This window comes from Zalophus californianus, chromosome 8 (assembly GCF_009762305.2).
Source record: "Zalophus californianus isolate mZalCal1 chromosome 8, mZalCal1.pri.v2, whole genome shotgun sequence".
In the NCBI taxonomy this organism is placed as follows: Eukaryota; Metazoa; Chordata; class Mammalia; order Carnivora; family Otariidae; genus Zalophus; species Zalophus californianus.
The window spans coordinates 80,933,842-80,952,923 of NC_045602.1; the positions used below are offsets into that span (position 1 = coordinate 80,933,842).

Sequence of the window (19,082 nt, forward strand, 5' to 3'; positions counted from 1 at the left end):
CTAGAGTACCAATTATTTGGCTCAATGTTGAATACAGGATGATGGCTCTCAGTGGGGAGGGGAGGGGCAAATTCCTACAACTAGGTGATTTTTTATATTTCTTTTGTTAAGAAACCACTCATTGATAGATGAAAAGCCTATACTTGAGGTATCACAAAAGACAGCTATGCTTGGGGAGCTGCCGCAAAATATGATAGATGTCAAGTTCAAACTCACTGTTGTTTACCTATAGCTACTACTGATTTAGTCATGGAATGGTCTCCTCAAAAAAGAAACATGCGAAATACTCCTTAAAATGAACTCTAGTTTAAATGTTTGCAAACCCTTCTACCTCGTCACAGAAATTCATTTGTTCTAGGCCTCTATGAACTGTGTCTTTCTCTTTCAAAATGACATTACTGAGTCTGCCTGTTATCTGGGTGCACAAGGCTAAATAATACTATCAGGGAGAATAACAGTAAAGGATCTCATGACCCTGAGATCATGACCTGAGCCAAAATCAAGAGTCAGATGCTTAAACGACGGAGCCATTCAGGCACCTCTATGAATTTTTATTTTAAGTAAATGATTTCTTTTTAAGTAATCTCTATACCCAAACTCACAACCCTAAGATCAAGAGTCACATGCTCTCCTGACGGAGCCACCCAGGTGCCCCTTGAAATTATGATCAATGAGTATTATCCAGGGCTTTGCACCTCACAGATGGGCTTGCATTCTGACTCTGAGATACCTCCTAGAGCTTTTGTGACTAGAAAACAAGCACATGATATGCTTAGTACACTTCTTGGCACATGGAAGCTCTTATTGGTGTTGTTTTAGTGTCTACCTCCAAAATATTCAGAGGATGCAAGAAAGACGGCCCTGTTGGCAGACTGGCAGCCCAGAAACACCTGCAGTAAATGAGACTGACTTTCAACTACATGTGGGTCCAAAGAGAGGCTGATGGGGGTGGGGGGATGTGTAGGCAGTAGGGTTGGGCTGAACTACTGGCAGGTGGGATTGGTTAAGGATTTTACACTGTGCCACCAAAATGTGTTTTGGTGATCCATGATTATGAAGGTGTAGGATGAATCAGATCACTGAATTCCTTGCTTAGCTGCCTAAGAACAGTATTTACCAGGCCTCACCATCAGATGAAGTTGATTGCTAAGATCGTAAAAACATTCATGATGTTCTCCTTGTTTTGAGTGATGGACAATCTGATAGTAGCCAACATCAGAGTGCACATATCTAGCCCTGCGATTCTCACATTTTCTGAGTGCTCCTTTCCATGGTAAAGAAAAATGTAATGCTGGGAATTACACATGCTGGCACTTATAGTACCCTGATTCAGCCTGATCAAAAGCTCCTATGAATTCTGTATTTTTCAAAATAAATTTGCATGTCATTAATTTCAACAGTCTGCAGAAATTTTAAAAAGCCATACATGTGAGAGACAGTTATTTTAGACTATGGCCAGGCTCAGCATACCTAGGGATTAGAGGATGCGTAGTAGTTTCATCTGAGGTCTGAAACCAGGGGTCCCACCCTGTCAGACTTGTTCGGTCTGCACTCCCCAGTAGGGGAAGTCAAGTCACTGCTCTTCATCCCTTTGTGCTCCCCTGAGATCTGACCACTTCTCTCTCAATTCCTACAACCCTTCCTGTCTGTGAAACAGAAAATGTCTATTACTTCTGTTTCTGGAGACTGTCCTGCTCCTTGCAGGACCTTTCTCCTTGGAGAATTTATCGTGTTTACGACAGCAGCACTGAAGTCTCTAAGGAATGCTGAGGATCTAACTAGTGACTGGAAAATGAAGCTATGAAGCAATGCTGAAAGTGGAATGTTTCTGCCATGGGACAATAATCAGCCCCCTTTCTGGTCTGTCACTCAGAATCTCTGGACAGCTCGCCCACCAGTACCGGCTGCCACTCTTCTAGGAAACTGGTCTCCTTGGGCATCTTCTAACACTCTCCAGGATGCTAAGGCTCTGGATTACAAACTGAGTGGCTCTACTTGTGTGTGTAGTTTTTAAAATATACATTTATTTTTTAATTGTGATAAAATATATATAACAAAATTTACCATTTTAAAATGTACAGTTCTGTGGCATTAAACACCTTCACATTGTTGTGCAATCATCACCACCAACCATTCAAAGAACTCTTTTCATTTTGCAAAACTGAAATCCTGTACCCATTAAACACTAACTCCTCCTTCTCTCTCCCCAAGTACCTGGCACCTACCATTCTACTTTCAGCCTCTATGAATGGGACTATTTTAGGTACTTCATACAAGTGGAATCATATGGTATTTGTCCTTTTGTGACTGGCTTATTTCATTTAGCGTAATGTCTTCAAGTTTCATCCATATTGTAGTATGTATCAGAATTTCCTTTTTTTAAGCCTGAGTAATAGTCCATTGTATGTACGTATTGCATTTTGTTTATCCATTCACCTGTTGATGGACACTTGGATTGTTTCCACCTTTTGGTTATTGTGTATAATGCTGCTATACACATGGCTGTGCAAAAATCCACTTGAGTCCCTGCTTTCAATTCTTTGGGAGTACACACCTTGAAGTGGAATTGCTGGATCATATGGTAGTTCCATTTCAATTTTTTGAGGTGCCACCATGTTGTTTTCCATAATGGGTGCACCATTTTACATTCCCACCAACAGTGCACAAGGGCTCCAATTTCTCCATTTTTGACAACACTCGTTATTTTCTATTTTTGTTTGTTTGATAACGGCCATCCTAATGGGTGCGAAGTGGTTGGGGCTGTATTTTTAATGCCAATGTTAAGACTACCAGTACCAATGATCTTTTAAACATTCCACCTCATAGGCTGAATGCCTAAAGAGCAGTCCTCCACAGGAAGTTATGCCCTCCTTGCCACCATTGCTCTACCTCCTCCCCAAACTTGAAGAGCATGACCTCTGTGTTTGCGAGGCCTGTAAGGGTGAGTTGGAATTCATGGCATAGGACTTGAATTAGTTCGGCTCACTGCTAAAATGGTCTACACCATCCTAAGTGATTTAGGGCACCTGCACTGTGGGCAGCCTGCATTGAGTCATTTCATAGACAACCTTAGGAGGCTGTCGAGGTATGTTTCAATCTCTAATCATTCTTTCAAGTCTCTAGAATATAATGCAAATCCTAGAAACTCTAATTTACTAAATGGTGACCTGGAACGGTTGACAAAGGCATCCTAATAGTTCTTTCTTCGAAGAAGGAGCCACTCTGCTGAGGGGTTGGAGTCAGTGAGTGTAAAAGAAAGAGAGCACTGTTGTGTAGTATTCTGAAAACTTGGTGTGTGCTCTAATATGTAGTCTTTTGATTTTTTTTCTCTTATGCAAGATAAAATATATAAAAAATTTTCTCTTGGAAGAAAAGGGTAAAACTTTAGGCCTTTTCATGTTATAATCACAAACACACCCTTCATTTTTCTATTTTGCTCACATAACTTTTCCAGAACGTCTTTCCTGAGAAGTATTCCTTAAAACCTTTTTAAAAAGTAATCAGATATCTGCTATTTATTCACCTTGTAAAACTTAGGTTTTAGATTTTAGAACTGGTTTCAATTATTTTCCTATTTATGAAAAGCTACAAACCCATGAGTTCATCAGTCCCAGGGGCTAATGATATTTTTCTTTCCAGTTTTTCTGCCCCTATTTAAATAGCCAGAAGTGAATTTCACAAACAATGTGGAATGCATTGTTAAAGCTAAAAATTGCTTTGCTTTAAGTTAGAAAACATCCCATTCTGGATCTCATACGGAGGGGAAACATTTCCTCTCCTGACCAACGCCCACGTGCCTTCAGATGTATATGTAAGAGCAGGTCCAACCAACAGGCCCCCCAGTGGGGGGCAATCTGGATTGCTTCCCGCGGTCAGTGTGACCAACAGGGAAGCCCTCACATGGAAAACCCACATCAGGAGGTCGTGTGTGTGTGTGTGTGTGTGTGTGTGCAGAGGGAGTGACGTTTCCCCCCTTCCCTGCCCCACCTCTTCCATTCTATCGGCCCAGAGCGCCTCCCAGCCCAGACCGCGAAACCCGGCCCAAAGGGAAGGCGTCCGGGGCCGCTCACCACTGGATGATGCCGCTGTGCAGACCCCGGGTGCCCGCGCCGCCCGACGGGGAGGCCGGCACATCCTCAGCCATGGCTCGGACCAGGGCCCGCCGCACCCAGACAGGGAGCCGGCGGCTGCGGCTGCACCAGTCCGGCCGCCGCCGCTGCTGGGTGTTTACTTTAGAGCGGGGCGCGAGGGGCACGCGGGGGCGCGGAGGGGCGGGGGGCCGGAGCTGAGTCAGCCCGGCCGGAGCCCCGCGCGCGCGGCGGAGGCTGCTGGGTCGCGCCCTGGGCCCTGCTGTGAGGGTTGTTGGGGGCGGGGGTGGGGAGACGGGGTCGCCGGCCCCTAGATCAAAAGATCGAAAGACAGAAGTACAGAAGGCGCTCTTCCCACCTTGCTACCAAGCCATCAAACAAACGAGGAAGCAACAAATAAAAACCAATGTATATAAGTTTCAAATCAGGTCACAGCAGTGGTGACTATCAGCGGTCCTCAACCTTGTTTGCGCTTTGGAATTACCCGCGCGGTTTTCAAAAATATGGACGCCCAAGCGCCAATCCCAGAGGTTCTGATGTAATTGGTCTGGGGGTGGGAGCGGCCCAGGCAAACGGGCTTTTACAAGCTCCCCAGGAGTTTAGTGATGCTGGTGTGCACTCGGGCCTGAGAACCACTGGTCCTGGGAGTTTTGAGGGCAGCCGGCATCAGGACTTTTGAGAGGCCGACCCCAGATTACTCCAGTTAAGAACATCTGCCCTGGAGTGATCCCCCCCAACCTGCAGCCAGGACCAGGTAGTCCTTGCCCTCAGGAATTATATGTTCACATCACTGGTCCGTGATGTCAAACTGCTTACTCTCTCCCAACCTTACTTTGCTTACTAGGACTTGTGTGGTTGTTGTATGTATTAAGTGAGCTAATAAATAAAGGGTATGTGGCATGAAGGGGAGCTCAGTCAGGCAACTGCTCTTTTGGCTTCTGACTGCTTCAAAGTCCTCTCAGAAAGATTTCTTCATCTAGGTTAAAAAGATATTTGACAACTCAACAGCAACAACAAAACATTCCAATTAGAAAATGGGCCTAGGACTTGAATATCTTCTCCAAAGGAGGATATACAAATGGCTAATAAGCACATGGAAAGATGCTAAACATCACTGGCCATTAGTGAAATGTAAATCAAAATCACAATGAAATACCACTCCACACTCTTTGGGATTGCTATTTTTAAAAATAAGAAATAAAAACAAGAAAATAACAACTGTTGGTGAATATGTGAAGAAACTAGAATCTTGTTCATGGCTGGTGGGAATGTAAATTGGTGCAGCTCCTATAAACACAGGCAGTTTCTCAAAAAATTAAAAATACAATTAACATATGATCCATCAATTCCACTTCTTGGGTATGTACTGTTGGGGAGGAAAAATTTTCCTTTACCCTTCAAAGATTCTTATGGCTGACCTAAGAATTAAATTTACATCAGACAGTAGGAGAAAAACAGATTTAATTTTGTATGTATGGGAACCCCACATACAGGAGAGGGGTAAACACAGAAAGGTAAAATGATGTATATATGCCATCCTGAGCTGAGGAATGGGGTAGGAGCTTGGGGCTTCAAAGGGGAATAGGGCGATTCACAGGACAAGAAGAAAATAGCAAATGTTTGGTAATTAGATGTTTGCCCTGCCATCCAGATGGGTCACTCAGATAAAATTTATCTCTGGTAGTAATTTTATTTTGGGAAAGATCCCCAATTTAGATTCTTTTAGGTAATTAAGGGAGGGGCAAAGTTTCTCTTGAGCCCACAGGGTCTCAACTGCCTGCAGCTTAAAATAGTCCACATGCCAAAGTGGCACATTTTGGGGAAACTTGTTCTGAATCCCTTCAGTACCCAAAAGAACTGAAAGCAGAGACTCAAAGAGATATTTGTAATTTGTACCCCCCATTCATAGCAGTATTATTCACAATAGCTAAAAGATAGAAGCAACCCAAGTGTCCATCAATGGATGAATGGATAAACAAAATGTAATATTTGTATTTACATACTTTGGAATGTTATTCAGCCTTAAAAAGAAATGAAATTCTATTACATGCTACAACATGGATGAACCTTGAAGACATTATGCTAAATGAAGTAAGCCAGTCACAAAAAGATGATTCCACTTATATTAGATACCTAGTATAGTCAAACTCAGAGAGGCAGAAAGAATGGAAATTACCAGAGGCTGGGAGAGGAGAAATGGGGAGATGTTGTTTAATGATTACAGAGTGTCAGTTTGCAATGAGGGAAAATTTCTGAAGATTAATAGTGGCAATAGTTGCACAATGTAAATGTACTTAATGCCACTGAATTATACACTTAAAACTGGTTAAAATGGTAAACTTTATGTTATGCATACTTGACCACAATTAAGAAAAACCTGCCTCAAAAAAAGATACCCCAGGGTGCCTGGGTGGCTCAGTCAATTAAGTGTCTGACTCTTGATCTCAGCTTGGGTCTTGATCTCAGGGTCATGAGTTTGAGCTGCATGTTGAGTTCCACACTGGGCATGGAGCCTACTTAAAAGAAAAAAAAAAAAAGAAAAGAAAGGTAAAAAAAAAAAAAGATGCCCCACCCCTGCCGCTAACACCACATGATCACATTTGGAGAACCACTTTTGGAAGCAGGGCAGAGATTCATTCAACAAACAGCAATGACTGCCTTCCATGTGACAGCACTAGAAAGTAGTTGTTGGTGGGGGGGTTGCCTGGGTGGCTCAGTTGGTTGGGTGTCTGACTCTTGGTCTCAGCTTGGGTCTTGATCTCAGGGTCATGAGTTCAAACCCCACACTGGGCTCCATGCTGGGCATGGAGCCTACTTAAAAAAAAAAAGAAGAAAGTAGTTGTTGGGGCAAAACACAGGTCTCCAGGGCCAGCACTCTCCCTCCAGTGGGGACACAATCCTCAGGGTATCAGGAACAGTGTTCCTAAAGCAGTTCTAGAGGAGAGATAGCAGGACATTCATTAAAGAGCCTGAGCCTTTAAGTTTGGCCAGGTCACTGGAGCCAACCCCAAATGGCATCTGGCTCCCCTTTGGGGAGTGGCATCAGGAATCAGCCTGGTTCTAAGAACTTCAGGAAGGTTTTTTTCCAGGGGAGGGGCGGTGGGCAGTAAAGTGGAAAGGACTTATAAATAAGTGATGGAGGCTGATATTTGCCCTTTTCATCTTTTCAGCTGTATGTCCTTGTTCAGGGCTGGCGGCTTTAAAAAGCCATCCAGTAGGGGACATTTGACACCACATCAGCCCCTCTCAGGGCAGGAACCAAGGCGAAGAGCATGTGGAGAGACCCCTTCATGACCTGGCAATGATAGGAAGCCAACTGTGTGGGTAAGAAGCAGATTGGCAGCAGCTAGTTTCACGTAGTGCCGGGAGACTCTGCTGAACAGGGAAAGCTGCATGGTAACTGTGATGAAGAACCAGCAGAAGGAGAGAGGAAACAACCAGGTGACATGCTATGGAAAGTTCTCCAAGGAAGCTTTCTTGAGTTCAGCCCTTCTTCTCTGTTTTTTTTCTAGAGAGGTGGTAGGTGTCTTGGGACCTTGGACGGGAGCCCTGCCAGGCTGCTTCACTGGCTTTGCTTTGCCCTGAGTGCTCCCATCCTGGGCCTCCTGCAGTGCGGGAGGTCCTTCTCAGTGGCCTCCAGAAACTGAGAGCCTGGCTTCTGCCATTCTTCATGCAGGTCCTGCAGCAGCTCCTGGCCACCCAAGAAACTTCCCACGAGGCCCACTCATTTCCACAGAGACTAGAAATAACCAAGAGAAGAACCTACTGTTATTAGGCTCAACTTGTTAGGGCCAACTTGAGGTCTCACTATGTCACTGATGATTATGTGATATTTGCATATTTACTTTGCTCCAGTCAGTACCAGGCACTGGAACAATCTTGGAAATAACAATGGAACACCATGACCCTCTGGTTGACCAGTAGTCTCTGCTGTTTACTACATCAAATATTAGATGCAATGAAACGCAAACATTACTTTGCCTTGCTCCAGAGCTGTTGAGGCCAGTTGGTTAGAGGACTATAGACATGAGTCCATGGGGTCAATTTCACACCCTCCACCCAAAGGACCAGTTAATTTCTTCTATGACAGGTGACAGCTAGTGTACCTTGTTTGACCAGCCCTCTTATAGATGCAGACTCTAAGTAGGTACATGCTAATACAATAACACTCTTAGATTTATTCACAGTGTATGCCTTCCTAATGTGCTAAATGTGCAAAAGACATTTACCTCTGCATGTGACTCTTTTACTAGCAGCATATAATTAAGGCTTTCATTTGGGTTGAGCATATAGCCACATAGACTGCAGAGTAGTATTAGGTCTAAAATTCATTTTATTTTCAAAGAATGTTTAATTGCACCTGACATAACAAAAAGACTTCCTTTTGTAGCTTTCACTGATGAGATAGCCAGGCCCATGTATATGCTCTCTTGTACCTGAAAAGTCCAGTCTCCCTCTAACTCATGTTCAGCATCTGACCACTAATGTCCTATACCATTACAAGGAAAAGAAAAGAAATCTTTAAGTTCATGTCAAACAGAATTCCAATTCCTCATGTCACATTTTATGCACAGCAAGCTTTATCTCCCTCTGCCATAGTACGTATCTCTTTCAGCTAAACAGTGACTACTTTTGCCTACTTCAGTCTAATTGGTTTCTAGATTATCCAGTTAGTCTTATTTCACCTTCTAAAAGGGCACCAGCTGTGCCTTATCCTTGCACAAAACCATCTCTGATCTGGGGTGCTTAATTTCATTCAGTCCTTACAATTATTCACTTTCTGTGGATGTACCAGGTGTCTTCAGGCAATAGATGTATTTTTAAATAAAGCTAAAGAGTATAATGCATTTGGTCAAGAATGTACAATGTAGTTAGTATCTGCACAGACAGAGCATTACAGAGAACAGACAACTGCATGTTTCATTTTCACCTGGAAGAGACTTTCCAAGATCATTGGGCTCTAAACCAATAAGCCATGGAGACTTTCAAACTATACTGGAGCAAAACAGTCTCATTGGAGAGAGTCCAAATTGCTATCACATGTTAAAATTTTCATTGGTCTAGATTCATCTACAGAGTGTCTGGTTCATGCTCTAGTTAAAATTGATTGGGTACACCACATTCACAGGCATGAATGTGTTGGGAAAGAAACTCCACACAAAGCACATCTTTGCTATTTCTTGATCTGAAATCCATGATTGGGAGCACCTTGGAGACATACCATTTCTGTAGAGGTTAATTTCTACCAATCCACCGCTTCCCCGCTCCCCAACTTTTGCACAGGTCACGTGAAAGGCTGGCCACATGTGGTATAACAAACAGTATTATCTGCAGAGGAACTCTGAGATGTATGGATTGAAAGGGAACAGCCTTCATTCATCACAGAATGCTCGTAAATAATAATTTGTAGAGGAATACATTTGAACCCTTGCTACATTAAAAGTGGGATTTTTCTGAAGTCTGTTAGAAAACTAAGCAAACACAAAGTGAAAAGTGGTTTCCTTTTTTGCAAAGGAACAGTAGTAATTAAGTGAGTCATCCTATTTGAGCTGTCCCATAACCTCAAAAGGCACCTGTTCAAATCATAATCATGTGCAAAATTGTAAATCACACCCTAATTCGTTTAATAATTTTCTAAGAGAACGAGCAAAGGCACACTAATGCAATTGGTTTTGGGTTTGTGTAAATACATTTTAAAGGTTTTTATTAGCGCAGAGGAATTATTTTGAAAAGCAATTTTAAAATGGTAGCATTAGCTGACTTTCTGGTGTGACAGACCTTTGTCTTTCCTCACAGTTCATATTATTCTTTGGTAAAAACATACTCCAATAGCTCCCAGCTATTCTGCATGGAATTATCTCACGATATCCTCACCATGAAATGAATTTCACTAAAGCATCCCCAAACAAAACACATTTGACACATCTTTCTGAAAGCAGCTAAAGGATAGCAGACTGCATTTCATCTAGTTGCGTGACCCCCTTTTGCTAAGTAGGAAGTGAATCCCCCAGCAGAGGGAGGCAAGGAAAGTGTTTTATAAAGGGCATATGCCTATATGCTTTGTTGCAGGACAAAAGTAAACACATCCCTGGGTGGCTCAGTTGGTTGAGTGACTGCCTTCGGCTCAGGTCATGATCCTGGAGTCCCAGGATTGCGTCCCGCATCGGGCTCCCTGCTCGGCGGGGGGTCTGCTTCTCCCTCTGACCCTCCCCCCCTCATGCTCTCTCTCTATCTCATTCTCTCTCTCAAATAAATAAACAAAATCTTAAAAAAAAGTAAACACATCCCAATAGGTGCCTAAAGATTGTTAAAGAATGTCTTATGAATAGAAGCTTGCTTTCACCTGGGTTAAAAACCAATAAAATGAAGATGCCAAAGAGCTAGTTCACGGTGCAAACAGTTGTTGAGATATCTTTCTCAAAGACAATCTTCACATGCCATCACTGGGCCAGTGCTTCTCATCCATACCTGCCTGCAGTGGAGTGGCCCAGGTCATACATCTGATCATTCCCCAGCCAGACCCCTCAGTTTGTAACGCTTCTTAGAAGCTTGCAGATGAAGCAGATGAGTGAGGAGCAGCTGAGGTGAGAGGCCACGGAGAGCTGGAGAGGGCAGATGCCTGATCACCTTCTAGTTCCCAAGCGGTTCTGCTGTCCCTCCCAAAATTGAGTTCTGCAAGATTCCTCTGTGTTCTCTGACGGACTGCTTTTTTGCACGAGTTAGTGTCAGCAGATTTCCTTTTCCCTTAACTAACTGATGTGTTTCTAATACTTGTCATTTATTTTTTCAGTGAGGATTCTGGGAGAAGCAGGGTGCTCCCACATCAACCTCGAGGTGATCATTTCAAAGCATACTTGGTGTATCATGGCTAAGCAGAGGGATGGCTAGATTTGAGCCTTTCACTCAATATATATTTATAAAGCACCTCTATGAGCCATATGCATGCCTGGGGGAGTAAGGACATGTTGCAAAGGTATCTACCCTCATAGTCCCCCACAACAATCACTGTTCCTGACAGAGACATAGAAATGAAAATAGGGCTACCCCAAAAGATTCTGTAGAATTGAACACATTAGATAGTGGTCCCAGTCTAGCTAGGGACCTTGTTAGAGTGGACATATAACTCAGGGCCATAGGGTGTGCTTCATGGCAGGGAACATAGTGAAGACAGAGCAAGATCTCAGGGGCCCACAGAGCCCTCAGTAGTAAGGGGGCACAAGTCCTCCCTGGAGGGATGGTGACTGAGGTCTAACCATGGCCAGCTACAGACAATGGCCATGCCGCCACCAGAGTGGGCAGCACCCATGAAGACAAGGGCATTGACTTTGCGTGCTGGGGGCCAGGGAAGAGGACAAGGCCTGAGAAGGGACCCATGTTGGGTGGGGTTTGCCTGGAGCAGTGCAGGCTTGTGCCTCCTGCCCTGTGCAACTCTTTCTTGCTCCCTTTTCCATTTTGCAGAGTGCCCTGCCTTAAATCATGAGTTATGTGGTTCTCCCACACAGTAAGCCACCTCTCTCCCCACTGTGGCCTCTGGCCATCTTGGGGAAAAACAGGCGAGGGAAATGAAACAGAGATAAATCATGTTTCCCTAAAGAGACTGGGCATGATCTCAGAGGACGGACTGAATCATTACATTGGACTCACTTTAGCAGTTTGGACTAAAATATAGATGCCCCTGCCTTGTACCCAACACGTGCAGAAAAGAGCAGCCCTCCGTAGGGTCTACATGACTGTAAGTATAGAGGAGCACCAGAGGAACATAGTATTTGCCTCATTTCACAGGGAGGAAAAGGAAACTAGAAAAGACGTGAAGTGACTTTGTCCCCAAATCATCCAGCCACTAAGCAGCAGAGCACCTGGGGCACAGGCTTAGCCACTCCGCTGGGGGAAGTCTACATGGCAGTTTCCTCGGTTACACAATGGGCAGTACAGTAGCTACCACCCAGTGTAGCTGTGAGGCAAAAAGATAGCCGATAAAGCCTTTAGCGCAGTGCCTGGCATAGTAAGTGCTCAGTAAACTTGACCATTGCCATTTTACAACTTTCCTTGGAAAGAAGTAGTTACAATGATGTAGGTTATTTTGAAATTTTTGGTGCGGTGATATTATTATGGTCATGTTTGTAAAGAGAATCCTTATCTGTTTTAGAGATACACATTCAAATATTTACAGATGAAATGAGAGGATGTCTGCGATTTTCTTCAAAATAACCCAGTTGGCAGGGGCGGGGAGGAAGAGAGGGGAGGATAGAAGACATGAGCTTGGCAGGTACTGATGACAGTGGAAGCCAGGCCATGGGGTTGAGGGAGCTCATTTTACTCTCTCTCCCCTTTCACGTGTTTGAAATTGTTCTAATGGGGGCGCCTGGGTGGCTCAGTTGGTTAAACGTCTGCCTTCAGCTCAGGCTGTGATCCCAGGACCCTGGGATCGAGCCCTGTGTTGGGATCCTTGCTCTGCGGGGAGTCTGCTCATCCCTCCCCCTCGGCCCCTGCCCCCCTCCCCCCATTCATGCTCTCTCTTGTGTGCTCTCTCAAATAAATAAGAAAATCTTAAAAAAATGTTCATAATAAAAAGAAATATTCATAAAATATATATATATGTATATATATTTGACTCTGTATTCTGGGGGATGATGCATAAAAGACATTTATACACTTACAGACACACACACACACACACACACACACACACTAGTTTCAGATCTACCTAGAACCCTCTTCAGCATGAGGAATATACAAACATATGTTATTAACAGTATAATTAACACTAGTATTTTATCAATATACAATTAGTAGGACGTTGGTTTGGTGTTCTGTAGAACACTTTTGCAACTAAGTGTTCTGTACATGCATACAAAAAATTCTTCTTTGGAACCTCCCAAATACTATATTTCTGTCTTGGTGATTCACAGATGTATTATACTAAAGGAGCTGAGCAGTCCTGCAGTAGATAAGCCTGTTTAACTCCATTTAACTTAGTGTTTCCAAGTTTAATTGTCTACAGATTCCCACTCCCTCCCCATTTATTTGTCTGTTTTTACATAACACTGTTCACCACTGATAAACATCCTGAAGGATACTGGGGTTCCATGGAATCCAGTTTGGGAAACATTGGTATGAGCTATATCACAGAATAAGTCAGATCTTGCGGGCTGTCCAGGAAGTGTAGGCTGCTGTTAAACAAATGGTTTCTAGAGGTTTAGCAAAAAAAGGAAGTTTAGTGTCCTTGTCCACTTTGCTTCTCCCTTCTCTCCTTCCCCACGGCCCCAACCACCAACAGCCACATACCCAGAGAAGAGAAAGGGGTGGCCTCGTGAGCACATCTCACTCCTCTCCCAGGGGAGCAGCGTCTCTGACTGGGGTGTGAAGGGGGTCAGGAGAAACAGTTCTGGTTCCTTGGGGCTCTGGATGAAGGCTCAGCTCCCACTCTTCCCTCCCACAACTGCACACAGCTCAGGCCTTCTGAGGGCAATCAGGATCTAAGTCAGAGTTTGGTGGTTCTATCCAAGGAGAGATAAGATAGGAAATTAAAAATACGTATGCAGTCATGTTTTATACAGTCAGCATTCTGATACGATGCAAATGAATTTTCTTCGCTTTTCCTCTTCACTAGCATTAGAACTCATGTTTTAGCTGAGCACGGAAAAGCACTATGAGAACTGAATACACTGATCCATTTGGCATTTCCTTGCTCTGGAAGTTTAATCAAAAAAAATAATAATAAAAATAAAAAGAGTGTGATCACAACTGCTCAAGAAATATGCTGAGAGTCACAGAATGTTGATTCACAGACTCACTTTTTATTTGTCCGCCCACCACACAATTAGCCACTTCCCCTTCCTGACCCTCGTGCAGCCCAGCCAAACACCCTTCCTCCTCATTCTTTACTCTGTCAGTGGCCGCCAGCGCCTCTGAGATCCTGGAGTCTGCCCTTCCCCTCCGGTCCCCTCAACTGTATCTTCTCTAGCCTTCCTTTCTTTCTGTCTCTGGTCACGTGGGGGGCTGGGAAGACTAAGGAAATCTTGTGCCTAAAAATGCTAATCCCTAACACAGTTGTTGTTACCATTACATCACATTTGCTCAGAAAGCTCATAAAACACTATCATGTCCATCCATTTACGGAATATTTTTGTTTTGTAGGTAAAAACAAAGCAAAACCCATTCCCTAGAGAGAAGCAGTTTGCTCAAGATCATACAGTTGCAATTTGTATTGCAACTAAGTTTATGACCTAAATTTTTGCTAACATCCACATTTCTGTCATACTCTGGATCCTCAGTTTGCCAAAAATGATTGTAGTGATGTAACCACACACCTGAGGATTCTTCTTCTCTATAGGTATGAGCCTATAGTTTCAAATATTCACACAGAAATTATGTAGATTTGAATATCTGATTCTCTAGCCTCATCTCACCTTCCCAAAGCACAGAACGTGCAGTTCCTTGAGGAGCTGCCCATTTGCATATCCCAGTGCCTTTGCACAACCCACTCTTTCTGCCTGGAATCTCTAGGCTTCTGTTCATCTTCTCCTGGCTAACTTCTGTCCAGCCTATTTCAGCTTAATCTCTCCTTGTCCTGGAAGCCTTTCCAGACCCTCTTCTTCAACCAATTTAAGTGGGGAGGTTCCCCAGGGCCCTCCTCTACCCCCTGGGCTCTATTCCATCATAGTATTGTTTATACTGGGCTCTAACACTCTGTTCGGCAGTCCTTCCTCTATATAGTGAGCTCCTTAAGGCAGGGACTGACTAGCACGGTGCTGGACAGATACTGGTAGGTGCTGAATAAATGTTTGTTGAATGACTAAAGTAATGAGAAATGTCCTCTAGAAAGAGATGATAAGGAACTTGAGTTTTGTGTTTCTTAAAAAAAGACCATTTCTTGCATTGTTTGCTTACAGCATAACATTTTCTATTTCATAAGGTGGGGTGGTGTTTTTGCTTGGACCCATCCTAGAAGCCATCACTTGAACTTCCTGACTTTGTTGCCTTTGCCACATCAGATACAGCCCACCATAAAGAGGCCTGCTGCATTTGATTTCCTCTGCAAGGAAGAAAAACAAAACAAAACAAAAGTCTCAATTTATCACAAAACCCAGCACAGGAAAGCTTAAACAATGGCTCCCAAACTCAGCTCTCACATTGCTGAAAAAACTATTTGTCTTATCCAAGGAAGAGAGTTCCTCAAATCCAACAAAGGCAACTCTTCTTCCTGGATAAAGCAGCTTTGCCAGGAATGAGAGGAACATTCACAATACAGGTTGATGGTCAAGTGACTTTTGTGAACCCAAAAGACTAGTCGAGGGAGGAGGGGCTGACAGGATCCCACTGAGGAATGGATCCATTCAGTTTTGAGGATGAGATGGACAACAGCTATGACTTACAGCATCTTTGGACAATACACAAGTTTAAAAAATACACCATGAAATCATCAGCTGTTTTGGAGGAAGCTGGGGCCCATTGAGTCTCACATGGTTGTACAGTTGGTGAAATAGAGATTCTGCCCCTGTTTTCATCTTGTACCTTCCTCTGCTAACTGCTGAGAGTACCTGCTTTCACTTCATTTAATAGTGACCTCCTACTGTGTGATGTCTGTGTTATTAGTTTCATTATTTGTCGAGCATCCTCTGATCTCATGACAAAATTAAAAATCCTTTTTCTCTCCTTTTTTGTTTTCTTTGGATTAATTTAGTATTTTTAGTATTCCATTTCTTAACATCTAGTAATTTGGAAGTAACATCCTGTGTCTACTTTTTGTTTTTAAAGATTTTATTTATTTATTTGACAGAGAGAGAGACAGCGACAGAGGGAACACAAGCCCAGGGAGTGGGAGAGGGAGATGTAGGCTCGATCCCAGGACCCCGGGATCATGACCTGAGCTGAAGGCAGACGCCCAATGACTGAGCTACCCAGGCGACCCCTGTGTCTACTTTTTTGAAGATTACTCTAGAAATTACAACATATTTAACCTCTCAAAGTCTATATTAATCAATACATTTAGCCTACTCTTTGACAATAGAAGCTTAAAAACATTTAACTTCATTTACCTTTCTATCTCCTTCTAAATAAATGCTGTGATTTATTTTAATTCTATCTTTTTGCCACTCCTCAGCATTAAGATTTTGTTTTATACAAGCAGGGTTTGGTTGGCTTACCTACATACCCTCCATTTTCCTTTGCTTTGTGTTTTGTTCCTTCTTTTGTCATAGTATTTCCATCTGGCCTCACTTTTCTTTTACTTAAAGATTATCTTTCAGAATTCTCTTTATAGAAGATCTACTTTTGGAAACCTCTCTCAGGCTTTATTTCTAAAAATATCTGTATTTGCTCATTTTCTTGAAAGATGTGTACACCAGTTTTAGAAGTCTTGACTGATATTTATTGCCTTCAGTGTATTGAAGATATTATTCCACTGTCCTCTGTCTTCTATAGCTGATGCTGAGTTATCAGTCATATGTTTGTTATTTCTTTGAAGACTCTGTGTCTTTTTCTTTTTTTTCTGTCTTCTTTTAAGTTCTCATTGATTTTAGGGTTCTTCAGGTTTGTTATGGCGGATTTATGTGTGAGTTTCTCATATTTTATCCTGATTGGGATTTCTCTGATTTCTTGAATCTATGGATTAGTGTCTTCCATCAGTTGAGGAAAAGTTCCAGCCATTATCTCTTCAAATGTTTCTTTTATCCCATTCTTTCTCTTTCAGAACTCTGATTAAATTGATTTTAGACTCTCTCACTCTATTTTCCAAGTTTTTAAATCTCCCTCAAGTATTTTTTCTTTTTCTGTTTAATTCATTTGTTGAGTTTTTAATTTCAACTATCATTATTTTTTAGAAGTTTGGTTCGGTTACTATTAAAATATGCTGTATCACATTTTATAGTTTCTTATTTCTTGCAGACACAAGTTTTGTAGCTTGTTGTGAGCATTCTTTTTAAAAATACACTAAGTAGGGGTGCCTGACTGGCTTAGTCACTGAAGTGTGCAACTCTGGATCTCAGGGTTGTGAGTTTGAGCCCCACGTTGGGTGTAGAGATTACTTAAAAATAAAAAAAACTTTAAAAATACACTATTTGTTTTATATTTTGTCTGATAATTAATTATCTGAAGTTCAAAGTTCAGTTTCTCCAATCTACTATTTTACTTGTTCTTGCTCAAGATGCCTGGTTACTTTTCATGCTTGTTTGCTTTGGCTATCTATTGGTCACTGTCCTTGAAAAACTATCTTCAGAGTTTTATCTGCTTGAGGCTGAAGATGCTTTCCTCTAAAAGAGAAACTGTGCTTACTTTTGCCAGTAGTCTTGGGACACTCACTACTAGTCCTGGAGTTGTATTAGGCCATCACGTGATATGGTTATGAACTGCAAATCCACACAAGGTCTAGCTTGTGGTTATGACTCTAGGGAAATTTTTATTTCCCATACTCTGTTCAGTATTGATTCAATTTTCTTCGAGTCTTCTTGTGGATGTTTGCTTAAGGAATAGACTTTCTGAACCCAGCTTAATGGAGGGAGGGTCTCTCCTAAGACCAACTCCACCCTGGGCATGCCCTAGGTACTGACTTTTCTCCCATTGTCCCATGAGACCAAAAAACCCCAAGCTCAATTTTGACCAGTTGACAGATGCTCCAGAAGGAACATCAGAGCTCTACTTAATTATATAGGTCTCCACTTCAATGTTTGGTTTGGTAATTCCTTATTATCTTGTCAGCTCTTTGATGTTTTTAATATACAATAAAAGTGAACTTAAAATTATTAGAAATCTTGGAGCTGAAACAATCTGAACATATTCCCAAACTTTAAATGGGTAAGAAGCCTGACACACTGGCATGGAGCCAGGTGTGGTATGTTAGTGCCTAGTTGGCCACTTTTGCAAAACTAAACTGGCACTGTGGGATGACTCAAACACTGCATTAAGGTGCCTGATGCTGATGCTCATCAGACTCTAGAAAGGATCTGGGTAAAAAGAATGGGTAAAAAAAGATGTTAAAGTATTTCCTATATTAATTTTCATTAATTTTTAGCAACAGTATTATTCTGAGTAACTTAGCCCATTGAATTTCCAGAAGTAGAAGTCTACCATTTTCATCCGACCAGTTCTTACTCATCCATTAGGACACATTCAGGCATCAACTCCCCAAAGTATCTCCTTATCCTCCTAGTCCTACCCATGTGACCCCCAAAGCCTATCCACATGATGGTGCCATCACTGTACTTATCACACCACATTCTTTTTTAATCTTGTTTTTAATTGTGAAATATAAGGCACTACAAAAAGCACATTAAATATAAAATATAGCTTAACAAATTAGTATAAAATAGGGGTTGGCAAATGTTTTCTGTAAGGGGCAAGTTAGTAAATATTTTAGGCTTTTTTGTTCTATGGTCTCTTTCTCAACTAGTCAACTCTGCCATTGCAGTGAAAAGCAGCCACAGACAATATATAAACAAATGAGTGTGGCTGTGTTCCAATAAAACTTTATTTACAGAAACAAGCGGCAGGCAGGATTTAGCCCACAGGTTGTATTTCGCTAACTCTTTAGTAGTTTATACTAATATGTAAACATTCTTGTAGCCATCAACTGAGTTAAGAAATGGCATATTGCCTTTCTTGGACCTTCTCAATCATAATTTCTCCTCACAAATACAATTACTATGCTGACCTTGATGATAATTCCATCTTTGCTTTTCTTTATAACCTTACCACCTAACTATGCATCCTTAAACAATATAGTTTTACTGATTTTAATTATTATATATGAAAACACTTAATTTTTTGCATCAGAACTCTTTTTACTTATGTTTTTAAGATTCATCCATGTTGCTTCATCTAGCTATAGTTAAATCATTTTCTTTACCACATAGTATTCCATAGGATTGTGTTGCCATACACATTGTATGTCAACACTTTATTTATCCATTCTATTATTCATGGATATTTAGCTTGTTTCCAATAGTTTGGGACTATTTTGAATAATGTTTCTACGAAATGTCTTTTGGTACACACATG

The 19,082-nt window shown here is 42.1% G+C and overlaps 1 protein-coding gene across 8 annotated transcripts in view; it reads right to left on the reverse strand.

Moving 5' to 3' along the window:
- RFX8 (RFX family member 8, lacking RFX DNA binding domain) overlaps positions 1-19,082 on the reverse strand; it is a 251,754-nt gene that overhangs the window by 58,847 nt on the left and 173,825 nt on the right. For 3 of the 8 annotated variants that reach the window (XM_027622417.1, XM_027622413.2, XM_027622409.2), the window contains exon 1: positions 4,071-4,202. The exons of the other annotated variants lie outside the window; for them this stretch is intronic. Coding sequence is in view for 2 of the 3 variants with exons in the window: in XM_027622413.2 (XP_027478214.2) it covers positions 4,071-4,144 (74 nt within the window). In the remaining variant the exon portion in view is untranslated. Of the gene's footprint in view, positions 1-4,070; positions 4,203-19,082 lie in introns of those variants that run through there. 8 annotated transcript variants of the gene reach the window in all.